The 23,733-nt window shown below is 35.7% G+C and overlaps 1 protein-coding gene across 1 annotated transcript in view; it reads left to right on the top strand.

Moving 5' to 3' along the window:
• LOC120413316 (serine/threonine-protein kinase 32A-like) overlaps positions 1-23,733 on the top strand; it is a 360,996-nt gene that overhangs the window by 252,348 nt on the left and 84,915 nt on the right. Inside the window, exon 7 of the mRNA XM_039574084.2 lies at positions 11,210-11,247. Within this exon, the coding sequence (XP_039430018.1) occupies positions 11,210-11,247 (38 nt within the window). The remainder of the gene's footprint in view (positions 1-11,209; positions 11,248-23,733) is intronic.

Genomic DNA, 23,733 nt, shown 5'->3' on the forward strand with positions numbered 1-23,733 from the left:
ATAACGTAGGCCACCCTAATGGCAAAACAAAAAAACGGGTCTAATTATTTCGGCCAAGGAAGAAATCATTGAAGTATATATTTTTCAACTTTCAACTCAGCTTTTCAATCATTTAACATCGTGTTTTATTTTTCTTGAAAACCGAGAAGCTATGGATTACAAATTTTTGAAAAATAACGATTTTTGGAAAAAAGAAAATTTTATGCATTCCAATTTACATTAAAAAATGAGCTCATTTTTTTGAACTCATTTTTTAATGTAAATTTGTATTTGATTCTTCAAAAACAATTTATTCCTGAGTTGAAAGTTTCAAAGAGATATATTTCAATGATTTGTTCAAACGATTTTTAACTAAGTTATTCTAAAAAAATCATTAAATTGTTAAGCCGTTCCAAATAATTTAAAAAAAAAGTGTAATTGACAACCCCTCCCTAACACCCCCCCTCCCGCAACCCCCAAATCGATCCGAAAAATACGGGGGCAGAAATAATATTTTAAAAAAACATTCGAATTTTAATGAAAACAGAAGTCTAATCAACTGAAAACTATTTGAAATGCAATTTTACTGCGTTAAAAATCATATTTCGTATGTCCATGTCGATCAAACATATTTTCATTATTAGTAAAGAACAGAACTGCAAAACCTTTTATTTTCGGCGAAATTTTTTTTCAGTACTGAGATATTTTGAAAACAAGTGATTGCAGCAGAACTGGGCAGATGAAAAAAGCATTTTAAAACACTGTTTTTTCTTCAAATGTGGATACCGTGGCTTGTAATTTCATTTTTTTTATTAATTTTTTATGTAACTTTTTATCAATAACAGTAAAAGTCTCAAATAGATTTTTTGTAATAGTTAGGGGTGAATACTGCCTGCAAAATTTCGAAAAAAGTTAATGAGCAATTCCATGTCAAATAGGGAATCGGTTGTACCCGAACCTCTCCGATTTCAATGAAACTTTGTAGACATGTTATCCTAGGCATATATAAGCCATTTTTGTGTATATGGAGCCAGTTACACTCGATAATGACATTTGAGAAGGTTTGTCTTTGACCACTTTTTGATACGATGCAACGGCTTCGAGATACAGCAAAATTTAAATTACGAAATACACTTTACGCCCTTTTCAAATGTCTTTATCGAGTGTAATAGGCTTCATATACACAAAAATGGCTTATATAAGCGTAGAATAACATGTCTACAAAGTTGAATTGAAATCGGAAAAGGTCGAGAAAAAAGTACCTAAAAAATTCCTGTTTTGGGCTGGAATTGCTCTAATGGTTAAAAATTATTCATTTGCTGCAAAGATGAAAAGAATGAAAATATGATAAAACATATGGATCTTGTAGAAATCATCCAACCTCTTTGAAAGCTTGAAATCTTATTTAGGAAGAATTAAAAGCGTTAAGCTTAATTATTATTAGATGATTCAATTGAGCTGTAGTATTTTTTTAAATAACTTGTGATTTATGATACAGTCGACTCTCTGGCTGTCGATCTTCTCGATATCAATATTGCTCCATCTACCGATGAATTCTTCAGTCCCTTCAATCTGCATACTCCAATTCTCTTCATTCCTCGATATTTTCTATTGCTTGAAGGATCTCTTCCTCGACGGTCCCTTGGATTCTGTTTGCTTTAAAAATTTCATCCGGTTGTCAATAATTTCACTTTCTCATGGCTTGCATAGACATTTTTCTTCGCGAAACGAAGCTTTGAAGGGAGTTTGACATAAGTTTGTTTTTATTTGATGGCCGTTGCCATGATTCTCTCCCATAGCTGGGTATCAAGAAAAAAAATTTCAATCGAGTCTTCCTTTTGAATCGTTCTGTAAAATGATGATTCTCTTCCTCGACGGTCCCTTGGATATTGACAACCAGAGAGTCGACTGTAATTGTTAGTTGATATTCCTACCATTTTGTTTCCAAAAATATCAAAATTTCCCAATTCCGTCTTATTTCCCCCCTCAAAATTTCCATATCCAAGTGCTAGAGTTTTACATCGCCGAAGCCAAAACGAACCCGTAAACATCCATTCCGTCGCAAAGTCACGAAGGGCTCACGCCGGGAACGTCAATACTCTTGAGCCGTACTTGGACGAAAACAAAAATAAATAAAATAAAAATGCCGAGAAAAAAAAAGCTCCGAGCTTCGTGTCGAAAGCAGCAGTAAGTCTGCCGCACCACATTTATTCCACATTTTATTGGAACTTATTTTCTTGGTTTCTTGGTTTGGCAGCCAGGATTTCACGTTGAGTAATGACCTGCTCTTGCTTGCTTTTTTTTGAGTGAAAACATATAGCAAAACGATGGATGACTGACGCCATAGGAAGGGGAGAGTGAACTCATGAAAAGTGTCGAATTGGGTGCTTCTTCTAAATCACACCATATTTGGGGGAGGAGAATAATAAAAAAAAATCAGCCATAAATGGTGAAAGGGAGAAGAATTGTCGATAAAATAACAAGCCAATGAAATGATGAATGTTTGCTTTTTTTTCGAGGAGGAGAAGTAAAAACAAACAGGAAAGCACGGTGCTGCTATAAAAATACCACACAGAATGAATGGTTGCAAGGTTTAACGATTATTACGGTATTTGTCACCAATAAGTCCATAAATAACGCAGAGTATCGTGCAAGCAGTGGTGATGGGAAGATAGATTTTTGTGGTGTTCTCTTTGTGCTATGTTTGTGTTCATGTTCGAGTCATGCATGCAGTGGGGGGTCATTGTGGTTATTAATATTATTGCGCGTTATTATCGTGTGGGCGGCAGGGCCAGGAAGATGGTTTTATTGTTGTGATCGTTTTGTAATGTATTTGTATTAAAATCTAGCATGACTTTTTGTGGTGATGGTATGGTATTGGTGGTGGTGGTGGTGGTGGTGGTGTTAAAAAAAACAAACGTTCAATTTACTAACATTGAGTCCAAAACCTCCCTACAAACATCTATACCACTAGGTGACGTAGAGATCTCTGCGCATTCTAGATAGATGTTTACTAACATACCTTCCAATCCCCGAGGTTAGCAAGGTACCGGCCAGGAGCCACTTATCTTACTGGATAGTATTACACGCTCATCTAAAGAGGAAAACATGGTATCTCCCGTGTTGGAATATTGTAACCGGATGAGAGTCTAGTGCTATCATACGTTTAATTACAGTTAAACAGCAAGATAAGCGTTGTGCAGCCATCCGGAATTGTGCGACCTTTATTGCTAATGCTAATGCTAATGCTATTGCTAATAAGTCCATAAATAACGCAGATATGGCTCATTAACACTCAAACGCTCGGGTAGTCATTTGACCCCTATTTTTTTTCTTAGAAATCCCATAACTTTTGATAGAATTGACCAATTTGGATGCTTTCGGTTGCAAAAGATCCAGATTTGTCTATATTTTGAACTGCCAGATGGCGGACAAATGTGGTCCATTTTTACCGGAGATATTCCGGATTCTGTTGGGGTACCTCGGCCCTCCTATATGGGTATTTGGCCAATATAATAAAAACTTTTCAACAGAAAAATTTCGGAAATGATGCAAAACTACAAGGCATCATCCTAATACATCATCCTGCAAAAATAATTGACATGGTTAAGTCCTACGGGGCAGCGGAGCCGGTTCCAGTTGGGCAACAATTGACATCAGCTCAGTGAACCGTTTCCGGATAGAACCTGTTCCGGTGCCCGAAGGTCTTCAGCATGTCATGTATCTATGCAGGATGATGTTTTAGGATGATTCCTTGAAGTTTTGCATCATTTCCGATTTTATTCTGTTGAAAAGTTTTTATTATATTGGCCAAATATCCATTTAGGAGGGCCGAGGTACCCCAACAGAATCCGGAATATCTCCGGTAAAAATGGACCACATTTGTCCTCCGCCTGACAGTTGAAAATATAGACAAATCTGGATCTTTTGCACCCGGAACCATCCAAATTGGTCAATTTTATCAAAAGTTATGAGATTTTTAAGAAAAAAAATAGGGGTCAAATGACTACCCGAGCGTTTGAGTGTTAAACATGTAATGGCAGGTTTCGTTTGAAAATAATGTATAAAAACATTGAATCTGATACAATGAGCTGTTCACATTTGACGTGTTTGTTTAAGCTTTGTTGTTGTTGATTTTCCTTGATTGAGTTCGAATTGATAGAAAGATAAGTTGTGCATGATTTGTAGTTGATTGTGTAGGCGTAAAATTGAGAAAACAATCCAATTTTAGCTCAATTAAGCACTATCAATCAATGCGATCAGATGTCATCTCCACATCAATGCCTTCACAAGTGCTGATTTGAAAAGACTCTGACAACACAAAAAGAATACTAATGGATTGTGGACGTCTGATACAGCCATCATTTCAATATCCCTAATTGCTTATCAAACTCAAACACACTGCCACCAGTTGTTGTTGTTGTTGTTGTTGTTATCGCCATGTGCTGATGGAAGAGATTTCCTCCCCAAAAAAGATTATACCCATCTGCTGGCTGACAAATCGCTCCACTCAAAACAAACTCCAAACGTTAACGTATTATCACAGGCTACACGAATATTCACCACCCACCCACACTCACACTCCTCCCTCGATGGAACATAATCGCATTATTTCTGCTTTCCCGCCGCGGAAACGCGAGAGTTGGGAAGAGAATTCATTAAATGGGACCACCGCCCCCACGAGACTGATCTACGTCGTTGTAGGGCATCCATCAGTGAGTGAGAAAGTGAAACAGAGAGAGAGTAATTAAAACAGCACAAAGGCAACATAATGATTTTGCTATCATTTTCCTGCAAGTGAGTGTGGAGTGGTTTCTGTGTTTTCCTCTTCTCGTGCGTAAGCTTGAAGCTTGAAATGTTGTGGATCGAGGGCTTCGCTTGGGCCATTAATGAGAGGACTCATGGCGAAAATAGAATTAAACTTTATAATCCTGCAATTAGCTTTAATTTTAAATATCATGTTTCGGTCTAGAAAACCTCATTAGAAAAAATGAAACCATCCACTTTTGTGGACTCTACTGCAAGTTGCTCGGGAGCACCCAAACCTCTTTCTACTCCAAGAAACCTTCCACCCCAGGGTTTGGCGGCTTTGAGAGTGTAGATATTTTTGATATTTCTAGTAGAGCAATTCTCTACGAAATCGGTATTTTTTTAAGAATTTTAATTTTTTAATACGACTGATAATTTTTGGTGCCTTCGGTATGCCCAAAGAAGCCATTTTGCATCATTAGTTTGTCCATATAATTTTCCATACAAATTTGGCAGCTGTCCATACAAAAACGATGTATGTAAATTCAAAAATCTGTATCTTTTGAAGGAATTTTTTGATCGAGTTGGTGTCTTCGGCAAAGATGTAGGTATGAATACGGACTACACTGGGAAAAATGATACACGGTAAAATAAAAATTGGTGATTTTTCATTTAACTTTTTGTCATTAAAACTTGATTTGCAAAAAAACATTTTTTCAGAAATTTCCAGGTTGTGCAAAACATTTTTGACCGAGTAATGAATTTTTTAATCAGTACTGATTTAAAAAAAAATCAAAATATTGGTAGCAAAAAATTTTCAACTTAATTTTTCAATGTAAAATCAAATTTGCAATCAAAAAGTACTTCAGTGAAATTTGCACCGCTTTTAAGTTAAAGCCATTTTTAAGTAACTTTTTTGCAAATAGTCGCAGTTTTTCATTTTTTTTTTTAAATTAGTTCACATGATTGCCCACCTTGGGATTTTTTTTTTGAAAAGCTGAGAAAATTCTCAATTTTTTGTTTGTTGATACGATCCTCAGTTGCTGAGATATTGCCATGCAAAGGTTTAAAAACATGAAAATTGATGTTTTCCAAGTCTCATCCAAACATCCCACCGTTTTCTAATGTCGATATCTCAGCAACGGAAAATTTCACGAATGTTTCATATTTTAAAATTGAGAATCGGACGATTATCTCAATTTTAAAATATGAAACATTTGTGAAATTTTCCAATCTTTTCGAAAAAATGTAATTCAAAATTTTTAAACCAACACTAACATTTTAAAAGGGCGTAATATTGAATATTTAGCCCTTTAAAAATGTAAGTCTTGATTTGAAAAAATTGAAAATATTGTTTTTAAAAAATATCGAAAAAATTCACGAATGTTTCATATTTTAACATTGTATATCGGACCATTAGTTACTGAGGTATCGACATTAGAAAATGGTGGGTCGTTTGGGTGAGACTTAGAAAACATCAATTTACATGCTTTTAAACACTTGCTTAGGAATATCTCAGCAAGAGAATTTTCTCAGCTTTTCAAAAGAATTTTTTTTCAAAGATGGGCATACATGTGCTCTAATTTAAAAAAATGAAAAACTGCGACTTTTTTCGAACAAGTTACCAAAAAAGGCTATAACTTGAAAACGATGAACTTTACCAAAATTTCACTAAAGTACTTTATGATTTCAAATTTGATTTTACAGCGAAAAATGAAATTGACAAAATTTTGCGACCAATATTTAGATTTTTTGAAAAAATCTGTATTAATTCAAAAAAAAAATCATAACTTGGTCAAAGATTTTTTGCACAACCTGGAAATTTCTAAAAAGTTGATGTCCCCTGAAACAGATAAAAAATAGTGTTTTTTCTTTTGCAAATTAGGTTTTAGAGACAAAAAGTTTAATGAAAAAACACCATTTTTTACCGTGTATCATTTTTTTTTCAGTGTAGTCCATATCCATACCTACAACTATGCCGAGGACACCAAATCAATTAAAAAATTCCTTCAAAAGATACAGATTTTTGAATTTTCACAAATCATTTTTGTATGGACAGCTGCCAAATTTGTAAAGGAAATTGTGTGGTCAAACTAATGCAGGGCTGAGCTGTAGGTTAGTCGAGATTAGTCGTCGACTAACAAGTTCTTTACAAAAAATGTCGCCTTCTTTAAACAATTTGGCGCCCTTAACAGGGCCCAAGAGAAACTTTGCATTTTGCCAAGTGGCGCCTCAAAACGCTGCCGCGTTTGCTTTGAATCAACTAGCAGTGTTCTTCGACGTGTTCCGTTTTGATGATTCTTTCTTTTTTCTAGATGCTGCTACGTTGCTAGGTCGCTGTTCGTTTTATGCATCGCTAGCATACAATGACCGGTGTTATGGTATAGCAGGGACTAGTCTGTGCTTGAAATAAACATTTTTGTTCGCTGCGAAGATTAAATTTATTGCGGCTGGAGTGGCTATTTATTGCCAAATCATTCAAAAACTTATCTTCAGTAAGGGTGAAATTGGGCTAAAAAAAAAAAGGGTGAAATTGGGTTAAAATGATTTTTAATGGAATTTACAATTTCTCAGTCTTTTCAATGAAACATAATTCTGTTAAAAGGGTTGAGTAGGAGACATCTTGAAAAACGTTTGCTGAAAATGTCACTTTCCTAGAACAAAAACTGTGTTTATGGCAGCTATATATATTTGGGGTACTTTTTTCATCAAAAATGATTTTTCAAAAACACTACCTTTTAATAAACTTTTTGAAATAGGTTGAAAAGTACCTCAAAGTTTAAAAATATCCACTTCGAATATTGTAGCATGTCAATACGATTCCTTGGAAAAATTGCTGAGTGATTTGTTTTGATCCTTGCTTTATATTTGATCATTGTTTTAGTATCAATTTTTCAACCGATTCATCAAATTCCAACATAATTTTGGAAAATGATGGTAAACTATCTAAGAACAATCCTTCTTTAAAAGTTTTTCTCTATCATTTAATTTTTTTTTGTTCTTTAGAAGTATTGAGAGATTATCATTTTTTGACCCATAGTCACAAAAACTGGCGGTACATTAATTTAAACTTGATTCAATTTCCAATGTAATGAAAAAAATTCTAGATTTATATTTTAGTAAGATTTTATTATGCTAAGATAATTGTAATGCGGTAGATTTTAACCGAATTGTTCGTATTAAGGAGAACAGGGTTTTTTTTTCAGTTGGTGGTAACATCTAAAAAGGCATCAGTGGAAAAAGAAACAAACCCACAGACGTGCATTGGCACGCTCTGCACTGGCACTTAAAATTTAGCACTCACACCAAGTTCAAAGCATACTACTCCAGCCCAGTGCTAGTGCTATTAATTAGCACTCCCATTTAACACTCAAAGGATGTTTTCCTTTTTAAGTGAGTCTTTTTAATAAAAGTTCTCAAGCAAATTTGATCATCGGTCAACGGCGGGAATCTATTACAACTGCAACATACCTTTTCCTAGATTCTTCCATAAAAATTTAATCTCAGGGCTCGCAAAACTTCAGAGAATTAAAATTCAAATTCTGTTCCCATCAACTGCCAGCCAGGCCACGTCCCTATCAAGTCTCCAGGTCACCTGGAACTGATTTTCGGGTCCTTCACTTCGATAAACTTCATTATACTTTGCAACTCACTATTTTGATTCCAGGACAATAATCTGCGTTGATAAAAAAAATATTGTTACGTTTTATGCTACAGCAAAAAAAAAAGTTTACCTTGAAGTGATCTGAACCATGGATCTTCTGCTTTCATTTCTTGAACACTGGCACTGCGCCAAATTTACAGATAAATGTGGTTGTTGTTAGTTTCATCACATTCTAGACAATGATGACGGTAAATTTCAAATCAACAAATGAAAAATCAACCTAGTTACCATTTTTGCTCGAGTGCCAGAGCGAGTGCTATGATTGAAAGCGCAGTGCTATCCGTTCAAATAGCACGCGTGCTAACCGCGTGCAGTGCCAATGCATAGTTTTTTTTGGAAGATTCTATAAACATATCAAACACAATAGTTTAGGTAATTTCAAAAAATAGTTTAGAAAAATAGTTTAGAGTGAGTATTTTCTTGTGATTTTGTAATGTGTAGTATTACGATGTTGATGTTGTCCCCGCAACATTTTGTTCTTAGGTACAGTAATGTGTATTTCAAATGAAATATTTTTGTATGAAAATGAAATATCCGAATAGTGGATTTATAGAGGTGCATATCATAAGTGTTTTTTTTTAAATGTATTGACGTTGTTGTTATTATTAGTAAACAAAACACGAATAACATATTCCACCCCCCCCCCCCCTCCCCCCCGCGCTCAGCTATTGGCGCCCCTTGTATAAATATAGGCGCCCTACGCAGAGAAGCGCCCTCGACAGGAACATTGGCGCCCCAAACCCGCCAACAGCGACTAACTAGTTCCATTGTCGTACAGCTCAGCCCTGAACTAATGATGCAAAATGGCTTTATGGGCATACCGAATGCATTAGATAAGTTTCAGTCGGATTAAAAAATACAAAAAAAAACGAGTCACCAAAATCTGAGATAATTGCTCACAAGGTTTTTTTCTAAAGATTCATCAATTCTGTTTTATGAAATTTTATTTCTCAATTTCAATTTCCAACAACAGCAAATTAAAAGTTTCCACTACCGGAAAATGAAACACCACAACGTTGACACATAAATATAATAGGTTAGTGGTGGGTGTTGTTTCTCTGCGGTGACGAGGGTGGTGGTGTGTCACTCAGTCAGCTCCATTTCCCCGAGCGCGTAATAATTGTCGGTTATTAATATTTCCCGCCCCCGGGCGAGCGGGCAAACCACCCCACCGACGACATTGTAAGCTGTGTGCGGCAACAACAACAACAAATAACAAGAGCAACGAAAACAACTTTCTCGGTTTATCACGAACAATACCGGCAGTGGGGTAGGGCAGGATTTGCGTGGGACGATTCTTCGAAGGAATGCCGTTTGACGGTGGTTTTTGAGGGAAATAGATGTTGCATCATTATTGCTGTTTTTTGCTGGTAAGTTTAAATTTGAATTTTATTTTTAGGATTTCTAACGTAAGATTTATCATAAGCTTCAAACACTTTATTTTAAATTCAGTATATGCCCAGACAATGGAAAACAACACCACCTATTGGTCCCTCTACCATGTCATCCAAATGTCCCCGCAAAACGCTCCCAAATTGACTGTTCCTTTTTGGGGGGGGGGGGGGGCGCCGCCGCCCTAAAGATTACACACTCTCGTCGTATTGCTGCCCCTTAAACTTTGCCCTCTCCCCCAACCAGTTTTGCAAGCAAAACCAAACCCAAAATGCCCTGCTCAGTTTTCCCGAGACGACTACGGCAGGGACGCAAAACAGCAATCTCAAATATTGACATCCCTTCGTACGTATATGTACGTTTATTTGCTGGGTTTAAGTCACTGTCGAGCTACTTTGCCACACGTGCATTTTTGGGACGCTTTTTAATTTCAATGATCTCCTTGCAGCTTTTTCAGATTTTCATAATTTGATTTCTAATTGCAGTTAAACAAATAAACCAATTAAACTCGTTCCATGTTGCCACTTATCATACAAAATATTGCTTGAAAAAATTGTATTGTGCCACAATGCATACATTTAGTCCAGTTTGATGAAAAATTGCAATGTAGGACCTCTACTCGTTTTTATACATTTTGTTAATTCAGATCCTTGATTAAAATGGGTTAGATTTAAACCTCGTTTGGTTTTATAATCCTTCTGTTATGTTCTGAAATGAGGAGATTTTTTCGTAGAGTATGGAATACAAGTTACAATTTTGATACTTGAATTCCAGACGGCCCAAATTTGTTGGTTACTTCATCGTTCTAAACTGAAGCCACGTTCCTCGTCCCTGAGCTTACTCTTCTAAGTTAATAATGTAGCAAAAAATACTCCCCACAAATGGCCACTGCCCTGCTTTTGGGCCGCCGATACAACATATGCCATGCCATTACAGAGAGCGGGGGTGGTCCTGAAATATTAAGTGCAATTTAAGTGCTCCCCCAAAAGTCTGGTATTGTGAAGGTTGTACAAACCCAACTGAAATCACACAAAAGTCCAAAATAAATTTTGAAAACATCAAAATTTAGAATTGCTTAAGGTGAAGTTCAGTAGTATCCTTTCCATCTAAAACATTGCATTCAAAATAGACGTGATTTTTTGTTCAGTGCTTTCGGTGTTGAAACTTTCCATCATCCCCTGAAGCGTATTATGTTGGCCAACCAAACTGCTGCTGCTGGACTGCTGGTTGGCCGTCCAAACGCAATAATAATGAATAATGCATATCAAATTCCTCATTTTATTACATCATTTATTTTCAGCGCAGTCTTACATTCATTACTTATTCATACGATTTTTGCGACTCCCTGCTCTTTTTCCACCACCAACCGATACTAAAGCTCCCATTTTTCTGAATTTTCTTTTTTTTCTCCTCCTATTTTCCCAGGGATATCAAGCCGGACAACATACTGCTGGACGAGGAAGGTGAGTAAGGCAAACACATCCACCAGTGTTGCCAGTACCATATCAAAATGTAACCGTATACATCATGGATCCTGCATGCAACTTGCGAAAAGTTTTGTCAAAATATGGTTCCACTGCAGATAGCATTTCGTCGTAAACTTTCGCAGACCGCAAAATTGACCCGCTTTCGTCCATCTGGGGTTGGAAAGTTGTGCTTGGGCTTGGTTTTGTGATGGTTGTTGTTGATATGGCATTTGAATTCAACCAAATGATTATGATGATGGCGGGGATGGTTGCCGGGTTGCCAGATAAATCTGGGAATACCAGATTTTTCAAGTGCCCGACAGAATAAAGATAGAGCATGCTTTATTCCAGATTTTGACAGATTTAGCAAAATTTTTCATTTTCAGACGATTTTAAGTTGATGTTTGCCCGAGCAGACGGAAATAACTTGGAAATAACATCTTTGGTAATTGAAAATACAAGGCCAATAAAATATGATGTTTTTTTAACATGATTTGTTATTCGTCGATATGATTTTTTGTATTTGGTTGTTATTGTTATAGCAGACTAATAATATTTTTATGAACAAATCTTTGTAATTATTTTTTGTTATTTTAACAACTAATCCGATCATCCCAATAACAGTTGGCGGTATTCTTCCATAACAGACCAATAACAAACTTTGTTATGATTTGAAGTTTCCATAACACTTTCTTTTTTTTAACAGTATTTGTTATTGAAATGGCATGAATTTTGTTATCGGTGTGAAGGTGCGGCTGGCTCTGGTTGAAAAATGACAGTTGAGCCAGTCCGTTTTGCGATCGGATTGCATGTTTTTTTCGCGTCCTTCGTCGTCCGTGAGTCTTGAGAGTTCAATTTGTTGGGTGGTGACGCGCGGTCAATTATGTGGCATTGTGTGTGAAAAGAAAAGAATTTTATTTCGTGTTGCATCCTGGTTGGCTTGCTCAAGTCCTTCCTACATCATCGTTGATCGGGAGGCACGACGTCGTGTGAATTGCTGCATTAAAATAAGTTTAAGTGTTTCTGTAAATGACTGTAAAAAAGTCCTTCCTATATCATCAATGTCGTCTGGGTAATCGTGATGAAAAATTACATTTATTCAGTATTTAAATACCTGTGCGCGAGTGTTTTGGTGTGCTAATTAGAAAGACCTTCCCATAGCATCGTTGCTCGGAAGGCTCGCCGACGGGTTTGTTATGAAAGTCCTCCCCATAGCATCGTAGCTCGGGAGGCATCAAAAAGCCAATACCTTATCCTACTAACCCAAAAAAAAAAAATAATCACGTGATGCTTGAAGGAGATGCTGTGGATTCAACGGTCTCAAGCGGTATCAACAAGTATATAGCGAAAAACTATGTGCTTGATGAGTCTGCAACTTCAACTATCGGACTAACATTCCTCCCTTTTGTTGAACTGCAGGCTTCTTGGGAGGGCGCCGGTATTGACTAATAAAGTCGGGGTCTTCAGGGGTTAAACAGTGAACGGATGGTTGGCTCCCACTGATCATTTTTGATTCATTGTTTAACTTCAGCTGATCTGTCAATAACGGAGTAGCAGCTCATTGGCAGTCAACCATGCTCATGCTCATGCTCATGCTCATGCTCCTTCGTCGTCCGTGAGTCTTGAGCTCATCTTATAAAAACTTAAAAGTATAAATAGTCTCAGATCAACTCTACGTAAATGTGTATAATATTTCACCTTTTAATTACTCATAATTTTGATTCAATCTTTCCGATTGTTTGCCGTGAGAATACATAATACATCACCCTATCACTCAACGAAATTCATTGATTATTGGGCAACATAATCATCCTCTATGATGAATCTTGGCCATTACCCTTTCCCACTAAAAAAAATCCCAAGTAGAAGTAGTTTTCCGGCACACGCGGAGGTGTGGATATCGTATAGATCCCACCCTTGGTAGCAGCCTGTGCTAACTAACATTCCCGTCCCATCCCCTCAAGATCTACAAACTAACATGGCGGGCGCCGTTGGTGGCCAACGACTGTTTCTTATTAGTAAATTAATTACTACCTCATTCTTTAATTGAGGATATTTTTTAAAGATTTTAAAATATTTAAAAAGGAAATTGAGCCATTGAAAAACCTAAGAATGGTTTTAAAATAATGAACAAAATCAGCGACTTCCACCCTCTCTTGATTCGATACTGATGCATTTTTGCTTACCAGAGTTTTACAGATTTTTTATAGGCACCTGGTCAAATTAAAAAAAAATATACATGGCAACCCTTGTGGTGATTGAATAAACTATATGCTAAGTCCTAAAGAAGTATCTTCTTGTAATCAAATCAAAATTAAGCTTTTTTTGAGATATTTATTAAATAGACAAAGACAAACTTGTAGGAAATTTTACGAGCTTTCCGAAAAAATACCCTGAAAGAAAAAAAAACACGCCAACTTTAGGCGATTTTTGATTTTTAAGTTTAAAAGTCAAATTTGAAGGTGAGCCCAACGGTTTTTTTCATTCAAACTTTTTATGAAAATAGCCTAAAATTTTAGAAAAAAATAATAAAAAATGCAGGATGGAACAAATCACCTTAAAAAATACAAAAATCATTTTTTTTTTTTTTTTTAAAGTCTTCTGAAAGTCAAAAATTTCAAAACATGGATTTAGCTTAAAAAAATAAAAAAAACGAGTAATTTAGAGAGTGGTCAAAAACAAAGACGAGCTTTCTGGTAAAAATATCTACGAGACTGAAAAATCAAGTCTATCGTAGAGAAATTGTCAAACCCAATCAAAAAAACATTTTTTTCAACATATTTAGTTTTAGAACCGCTGTAACTTCACAAGGATTTGAATTAGGACAGTGGTCAATATGGAGACTTTTTCGTGAAATTGTCTGGAGAATCGATTCCCGTATTCGGTTTTTGGAAATATTGACAAAACAGTTTCAGTAAATGATTTTTAGTATTTTTTAGATGCTCTATCCTACATTTTTCGTGAGTCATTTTGTAACATTTTAGGGCTATTTTCACAAAAAAAATTGTGCGAAAACTTTTAAACATAAAAAACAAAAAATGTCATGAAAGAGGCGTGTTTTTTTCTTTCAGTGTTTTTTTTTTTGGAAAGCCCGTCAAATTTCCTACAACTTTGTTTTTGACCACTTTTAATACGATGAATCTGCTTCGAGTTACAGCAATAGTTAAATCACGAAATACAAAAATATTTCAGTAGTTTACGCCCTTCTCAAATGCCATTATCAAGTAAAACTGGCCCCATGTACACAAAAATGGCTTACATAAGCGTAAGATAACATGGCTACAAAGTTTCTTTGAAATCGAAGAGGGTTGAGAAAAAAATGTCTAAAAAATCCTGTTTTAGGCTGAAATTGCTCAATGGTTTTAAAAACATAAACATTTTAAACAGAGTTTCAAAATAGATAATAGTTTTCAATTCGGTACTCTTCAAATTTCTTTAAACTATTCAAGGTTTCAAAAGATATATTTATTTTTTCTCTCTGATTTCTTGACTCTTTTTGAGATTTTATTGAATAATATTTAAAAATTATTTGCTGCGATCTTTTCTTAAGAGTGATAAGTTTGCGTTTTACGCCTTTCTCAAATAAAACTTTATGACTTTAAAATTGATTTGCAAAAAATAATTTGGTTTTGCTTGCTCATTTATTAAAAAAATAAATGTTAAGCCAAGTTCCTCAAAAAATAAAAATCCTCAACAAATGGATAATGGAATTAGCAATGTTTCTAAATACATTTCATCAATTCTCTACCAAAACCGGAAATGGATTTTATTTGCATTTTTTGATTTGGCTCAAACTTTGTGGGGGCCTTCCCTATGACCAAATATGCTATTTTGTGTCATTGGTTCACCCATACAAGTCTGCATACAATTTTGGCTGCTGTCCATACAAAAATGGAATGTAAATATTCAAACAGTTGTAACTTTTCAGTGAATTTTATGATCAATTTGGTGTCTTCGGCAAAGTTGTAGGTATTGTTGAGGACTTTTGAGAAAAAAATGGTACACGGAAAAAACAATTTTGCAGATTTTAAATCAACTTTTTTTTCACTAAAACTCAATTTCCCAAAATAAGTATTTTGATTTTCGAGATTTTTTGATATGTTTTAGGGGACAAAAATCCGCAACTTCTGAGCTAGAGAGAAACATGGTCAAAAAATCTGCCGCCGAGTTATGAATTTTTGAAAAAAACAGTAATTTTTGGAAAAAAAAAAATCGAAGTCTCATGCAAAAACAAGCTTGACATTATTTTTTAATGCAAAATTGAATTTGCAATCGAAAACCACTTCACAGATTTTTTGATAGATTTTTCCGTATTCAAGATATAGCCACCGAAAGTTTGATTTTAGCAAAATATTTGCAGCTTTTCGATTTTTTAAAATAGTGACTATTTTTTTTTGAAAAGTTCAGAAAATTTGCTTTGTCTAAGAGACATTGAATATTGGACCTCGGATTGCTGAGATAGAGCCGCTTTAAGAAAAAGAAGCACAAAAATTGAAGTTATCTAAGTCTCATCAAAACAACCCACCATTTTCTAGTGACCATTTCTCAGCAACTAATGGTGCAATTTTCAATGTTAATACATGAAACATTCGTGAAATTTTCCGATGTTTTCGAAAAAAATATTTTGAACATTTTTGAATCAAGATTAGCATTTTAAATGGACGTAATATTCAACGTTTGACCCTTTTAACATGTTAGTCTTTAATTTATTTAAAAAAAATCGGAATATATGCGATGGATATTTAGTTTTTTGGAAAAAATAGTATTGATTAAAAAAATTATAACGCGGTAAAAGATTTTTTGCACAACCTGGAAATTTTTGAAAAGTTGGCTTTTGATGTCCTCTAAAACATATCAAAAAATAAAAAAAATAAAAATAGTGTTTTTTTGCAAATCAAGTTTTAGTGACAAAAAGTTAAACAAAAAATCACAAAAAAAATTACCTTGTATTAGTGGTGGGCAAAACCACTCATTTCTGTGAGCCGCTCATTTTCGTTCGCTCATTTAAATGAGCGGCTCTTTTGAACGGCTCATCCGCTCATTTCGCTCAAAGTCAGAAAATAGACTGGAATGCATCTGTTCATGGTATTTAGATTTTTTAAACGACCAATGGAGTGTCCATGATCACACTTCGTATGATTTTTGTTGATTGATAATTCAAAAATATATGTTTTCATCGCACTTATTCTGAGCAGATTGGAGATCGTCCATAAAACATAGAAAATCTTCGATTTGCTTTATCCTTTTTTGGAAAGCATTTCAAATATAAACGTTTTATATGAAAAAGGAGAAAAACATTGATCTCTGAAATCCACAAATATCTAAAACTTTTTTCATAGAGAGGTAAACAAACTTGAATTTTATTCAGAAGAGAATATTTTCAACCAAATTATGCTTTCAATCGTTAAAAGTAATGAAAAGTAAGCTGAATTATCGTTTTGATAATTATCTTCCCATTATTTTGTGAAACAATAGATTTTGGTGTTCAGTAACAGGCATATTTGAGGTAGCGTTTTGCTGCACTTGATAAAATAGTCTTGAAATGCAACTTTTATTCATGACAGCAAAAAAATGATCAAAACAAGCGTCAAAAAAGAAGATCTGAACAAATGCCTTATGAAAACTATTGAACAATTACCACAAAAGAGTACCAAGTTTGTGTGATGTGCTGTGGTAAATTACATTTTAAATCACAAACGGTCCAATACATGGATTAAAACCGCAAACTAGCATACGAGTTATGTTCGAATGCGTGTAACAACTACATGTACATAACATTTGAGAAATCTATCGATATTAACATAATGAGATCATGCAACATCTGGCGACAGTCAGCTGATTCAAAATCACAGGCGCCCCGACACAGGCTAGCAACAAGCGTTAAGTGCGCCATAATGTTGGAACAATTCTTACCGGTGAGAACCTAGTTTCCCCTCTTTTCTCAACAGCACCGTCACCACCAGCGCGTGGAAGAACGAACCGAACGAGAGCGAATGAGCGAGAGCAAAATAACGAAAGAGTGAGCGAAAACGACGCCGTTCGACGACGTCAAGCGCTCCGTTCGTTCTTTTCGTTCATTCGCTCTCGCTCATTCGCTCTCGTTCGGTTCGTTCTTCGACTCGCTCTTTGATTTGACGGTTCTTTGAAAAGAACCGGTACACAAAATGAACCGCCGCTCATTTTTTCTGAGCGGTCGCTCATTCGTTCTTTAGCTTGAGCCGGTTCATAAGAACGGTTCGCTCAAATAAGCCCATCTCTACCTTGTACAAGGCTTGTATCATTTTTTTTCAGTGTTGTCCATATCCATACATATATCTTTGCCGAAGAAACCAAATCGATCCAGAAATTCCTTCAAAAGATACAGTTTTTTGAATTTTCATATATAATTTTTCTATGGACAGCTGCCAAACTTGTATGGAAAGTTATATGGATAAACTAATGATGCAAAATGGCTTCTTTGGGCATACCGAAGGCACCAAAAAAGTTTCAGTCGGATTAAAAATTACAAAAAGAATCGAATGACCGAAATCTGAGAGAATTGCTCTTTAATTATTTTGATTATATAAATGTTTTACTTCAAACCTGCAAACAATTTTGCCCTTTTTTAACTTCAACTCAAGATAGACTTTTGTTAAGTATCTCCATCTCTTTTTTTTTTTATCGCTGAAAATGAACCTGAAATGAGTGTGACTCGACGAGCCTCTCAATTTCAAATGCCATTACTTCAATTTCCACGTCCAACCTAATTTACAGGCAAATTATTTCGACGCTCGTAGAAATTGCGAAAAAAATCAATTTTCCCCCATCGGCTACGCACGCAAAACTCATCCCCGTTAAATTAGGAGGCCCGTTATCATTGGGGGTGCTCAGCGGGAATTTCGTCAGAGCCGAGTCACACCACCGGTGTGTGCCCATCATTCCGCTGGAAAGTAATTCAATCAAGAGGGGTAAAACTCTTCCCGCCGAGAACAAGCATTTTCAATTTACTCGGGAGGCACTTAGCAAAAAAAAAATAACGTGGTGGAAAATGATTTCGCGCTTTCCCCACCGCAAAGCCAAATACGCGCGCACACACGCACACGTGCGAGTGAAAATTAATTTTCCGTCACCTGTTGGAGCAATTTGGAGGCGAAAAAGTTTCTCGTTTGGCGGTTTTTTGGAGGAGTGTTTAAGCGGAGTTTTTTTTTAGGGGATTTGAGTGACTTTTGAAATTAAAAAAAAGAGATGAATTTTGTTTTCAAAGAATCTTCCTAGAAAAACTTAATTTTAAATTCTATACAAAATACAATTGAGACCACTCAGATCCTGTTATCATCCACACAAATGTAACTGTCACGAGCCATAAGTCCTTCCGAAAGCTCTGTTGCTTTGTTCCGGATTCATGTCAGACGGTTCCCCCTCACATGTGGTTTGCCTAAGCCCGAGGAACGAGGCAGATGCCGCTGTAAACCAAACAACGAGACGAACTTTATTAAATTATTTATATTGGTACTTGGTACCGACAAAGCTCAGTCCTGCAAACAATCCACTCAAAGTAAGAGGGTGGTTGTCTCTTCGTTGGACCAGATTTCAAATTTGTTGTTATTTTAAAAATAATTGAATTTAGCCGTAAAAAGTTATTTCGAAATGTCCAATAACCGACCATTTACCCTATTTTAGTACTGTTTATTGTCTGCAGAAAAGAAAACAATACGACAAAACCACAAACCAAATAGTCTGCGGCAAAGTTCTCTGCGCAACCCTTCTGTTCAGACTGACAAACTAATCCAACTAGTAGGGTCATGCGAGTATATTTCCTATCGTGGCGTAAAAGCCGGGTGCGGGACATTTCGCCGAATGTCGTTTCGCCGCATGGGACGTTTCGCCGAAGGTCATTTCGCCGAATGTCGTTTCGCCGAATGTCGTTTCGCCGCATGGGACGTTTCGCCGAATGGGACGTTTCGCCGAATTGACAGATAATCGTATAATAAATATATAAAATGGACACAAATTGTATTAAAATATTTTGAAAAAGTATAATGTCCCTAAAAGGTGATTTTTCAATCTTAAAAAAAATAATTTTTTTTTTGTTTTTTAGTCTGTTATTTTTATAAGTTTATGCATTGTTGTATGCATACACAATCGCTTAAAAAATAATCCAGTTGAAAAAAATCTGTTTTTGCATTCTTTCAAACTTAAGCAGCTATTTAATTTCAGCATAGAATTTCTGTGAGTTTTTTGCATTCTTGTTTTAATATATCATTTGAATTATTTCTGTGAGTTTTTGCGTTCTGTTAACCATGAGCAGTTCTTTTAATTTTCTGCTTATAATTTAGATAAATTTCTGTTAGTTTTTGCATTCTTTGTTTTTCAAGCATATTATAAGTATATTTTTTTTGGAAGTTTTTGTATTCTTTCCAACATGAGCAGTACTTTTGATTTTCAGCAAAACATTTTGAAAAAATGCCTGTAGTTTTTGAATTCTTTGTTTACTGAGCATATTTTTTAAATTATTTTGAGAGTTTCAGCATTCTTTCAAACATGAGCAGTTCTTTTGGTTTTCAGCACAACATTTTGCAAAATTGCTGTTAGTTTTTGCATTCTATATTTTTGGCATACTTTTCAAATATTTCTGTAAGTTTATGCATTATTAGTTTTTTAAGCATATTATTTCTATAATTTATGAGAGGTTTTGCATTTTTTCAAACATGAGCAGTTCTTTTAGTTTTTAGCATAACATTTTGAAAAATTTCAGTAAGTTTTTGCATTCTTTGTTTTTTAAGCAAATTACTTGTATAATTTTTATGAGTTTTTGCATTCTTTCAAACATGAGCAGCATTTTTAGCATAACATTTAGAAAAAATTCTGTTAGTTTTTGCATTCTTAATTTTTTTAAGCAAATTATATGTATTATTTCTGTGAGTTTATGCATTCCTTGAAACATGAGACGTTCTTTACTTTTTTAAATTATTATATTATTATCTTGCCACTCCTTCTAAAGTTTGCATGAGTGAATTACAAGATGACACTGCTGCGAACAAATAGCATAAATTATACAAAAAAGTTAATTTTTATTCAATTCGGCGAAATGACTTTCGGCGAAATGTACCATTCGGCAAAACGACATTCGGCGAAACGTAGCAGATCCGTAAAAGTCAATTTGAAATTTTTTCAGTCCCATCTGTTGGAAGCATTACCACCAAGAAGGACAACCCACCGCTACTCCTGTGTCATGCAAGCGAATGATGGAATTATGGAAATGATTGTCACTTCACCCGGAAGTTATCCGACGTAACCTACTTCGATATGGCGTGCACGCGTACTTGACAGGGTATGGAACCAAAGGTTATTGAACTTATCAGGTTAGAAGATTTCTCTTCTGTGGAAAATCAAATCGATTTGTTAATATTTAACAAAGAGATATAATAAAATGGTACCTACCTTGCAAAATTGCTATGCCTGGTAACGAAACCCTTTTTTTGCTCGGAGTTAGCGAACTGGAATGGATAACAAACAACAGATTGTGAAGAATCGCTTCTGATGCCTGTTATTTGATTTGTGTATCACATGGCAAATATGGGTCGGAAGCATACATTCATAGCGAAAAATAATTGAATTTGAATGTCAATTTATATGAAATCGGTTCAACGAGAGAAATAACGGACAGCGATTGTAATAAAATCATAGACTTAAGGAGCTATTACACTAAGGCAAACAAAAAAACTCGCCCATTTTGCCAGTTTGCCAGTTTGCCTGTTTTGTTTGTTTGCCTGGACATGTTTGTACAAACAAATTTGCGAGTTTGGCAAACTATCAAACACAAAAAAGTGCGATTTTGTTTGTTTGCGGTAAAGTAATGGCTCCTTCACAGACGAGAGAGCTTATGGCTAAACCCGGAAGCTTTATCTCTCAAGAATGAGCAAATTTTAAAAACAGTATTAATTTATTGGACGGATTTTCTGATCGATTTGGTACCAATTCTGCGGTGTGGATATTGCTCAGGACTTCTCCGAAAAAAAAACTAAATTACCGTCATCAGGGGTGACATTGGGTCTGGGGTGTAAGATTGTATCATACAAAAAATTATGAAATTTGTATGACTCAATCTCACCCCCAGACCCAATGTCACCCCCGATGATGGTACGCTAAATTACAATGTTTTGACAATTCTCATTTTTGTATACAGTCATGCCCCGGTTTTGATTCGATCAGCTGCCTCGATTAAGCACGGCCCAGTGCTTAACTGAAGCACAGAGCTTAAGAGATTTTGGCTATATGGGAGACATTTTTTTATTTTTTTTTTATTTTTTATTTTTTACATTGGCTATGAAAAATCATACCAACATCAAAGATTACAGCGTTTTGGAATCGGGATGATGTCAGCTATCGATTGCACTAATAATTACATGAAAATGTTTATAGAAATACGCATTTTTCCTGTATTTTGAAAATGCAATGTTTCTCAAAAAAATACTCAAAATTATTGTAATTGCAATATGGGTATCAAATGATCGGCATTTTAATAGTTTTGTTTTGAAAAAACTATTTTTTTTAAACTACATATTTTTGAAAAAAAAAATACTAAAAAAATAGTTTTTTACTGTATGGGAATCAAACAATCGGGATTTTTTCAAACATTTCGAAAGTTATAACAGAAATATTTGGAAATACTTTTTTTTCGCAGAACTACGTATTTTTGAAAAAGACATACTCAAAATTAAAATTTTACAATATGATTATCAAATAATCGGATTTTTTATGCATTTCAATGGTAATAACAACATTTTAAGCAAATACAAAAAAAATGCAAAATAAGTCCAGCCCATAGCATTACTGCTCGGTTGGCACGCGTTCGATTAAAAAACTTTTTAAATAGTCTATTATTTATCTTTCCGCAGCCGGCTGCCTAAGATTTAAAATTTCCAAACGATAAACAAAATGCCCCGTGACTCTACCACTGGTCGTGGCCGGCGTCGGTATTGATCGAGTTGCGAAGCGCAACTCATCTTCCACAGCTCGTGGATGTAACTTCTGGAGGTCCTGGTCAATAACGGAGTAGCAACTGCGGGTGGGCACCTATGCTTATGCTTATGCTTAATACAAAAAAAATGCAAAACTGCGAATTTCCGAAATTAAACTCAAAGTTTCAGTTTTTTTTTAATGTGGGTATCAAAAGATTGGGATTTTTTCATAAATTTCGAATTTGGTATCATTTGTTTTAAATATTACTGCGGGCGTTAATAATTAGAATTTGTAGGCGTTGGTATGACCGCATAAAAATGGTCGCATGACAGCCGCATGACAGCTAAACGAACTGAACTGAAACTGAAACGGTACAGCAAGCATTGATAATCTTCATCATTCAAATTTAATTGTCATCAGCAACTGTCATTCTGAGAAAAATAGCGATTCTAAACCTCACAAGGTGATAATTTTTTATTTAAATATTAAAAAGTAAATTTGAACACAAATCAATTGTCTTTTTAGACATGGCGCATGCTCGGCAGGAAGTGCTTCACAAGCACGCTTCCCCCAACACGATTCTCCATTGCATTTACGGCTTTTACTACTTAAAACTAAGTAAAACTCAACTGGCCAAAATTTATTGCAAGCACCCATCTACGATTTCAAACTGGATTGAAAAGTACTACGAAAACGAGATTTGCTCGAGGAAGGAAAGGGAGCAGGTGTACATAAAATTTTCACCGTCCGAAAGGTCATATTTGATCGACCTTTACAAGTCTTGTCCTGTTCTTCTTCTGGACGAGGCGAAACAACGGTTCCAGCTCAAGTTCGGCAAGCAAATAAGCATTACAACCATCAATCGCATATTGCATGCCGAAGGATACAGCTGGAAAGTTCTGGAGCGTCGAGCGGTGCAGTTGCGGACTCAAGATGTATGCCGGTATCATGCTGAACTATCTGTTCTAATGTGGGACATTCATAATTTGGTGTTTCTTGACGAGTTTGCTGTTGACAACCGAGGAATATTGAGGACCAAGGGGTACGCTCCTATTGGTGAGCGGATCGTGTTCCGAGGCGAGTTTACTCGCCGCCCAAGAGTTTCAATGCTGAGTTTTCTGGGCGTTAACGGATTGCTCGAGTCGTTTTCCGTGGAAGGTACCTTCACTAGGGTAAAGTTTTTCGAGTGTGTGAGAGCGTTTGCTACATCGGGCCGCGTGATGCAACATCCAGGAGTCTACTCGATCTGGATCCTCGACGGTGCGAGGATCCATTGTCACCATGCGATCATCGAGTACCTGCGATCAATTGGAGTAATCGCGATTTTCTTGCCAGCCTACGCACCATTCTACAACCCGATCGAGCTAGTGTTCGGGTATCTGAAGCGGTACCTTAAACGTACCTACGTTGAAAATAGCTCTGAAGATCTCCTAGTGGTGATTGCAAAGGCGTTGAAACAGTGGAAAAATAGAGATTGCTCCAAGATCTTCAGGAAATGTGGATATTTTTCGGGGGGTCTCTTTGATCCAAGTGCACGGAAAG

This window comes from Culex pipiens, chromosome 1 (assembly GCF_016801865.2).
Source record: "Culex pipiens pallens isolate TS chromosome 1, TS_CPP_V2, whole genome shotgun sequence".
In the NCBI taxonomy this organism is placed as follows: Eukaryota; Metazoa; Arthropoda; class Insecta; order Diptera; family Culicidae; genus Culex; species Culex pipiens.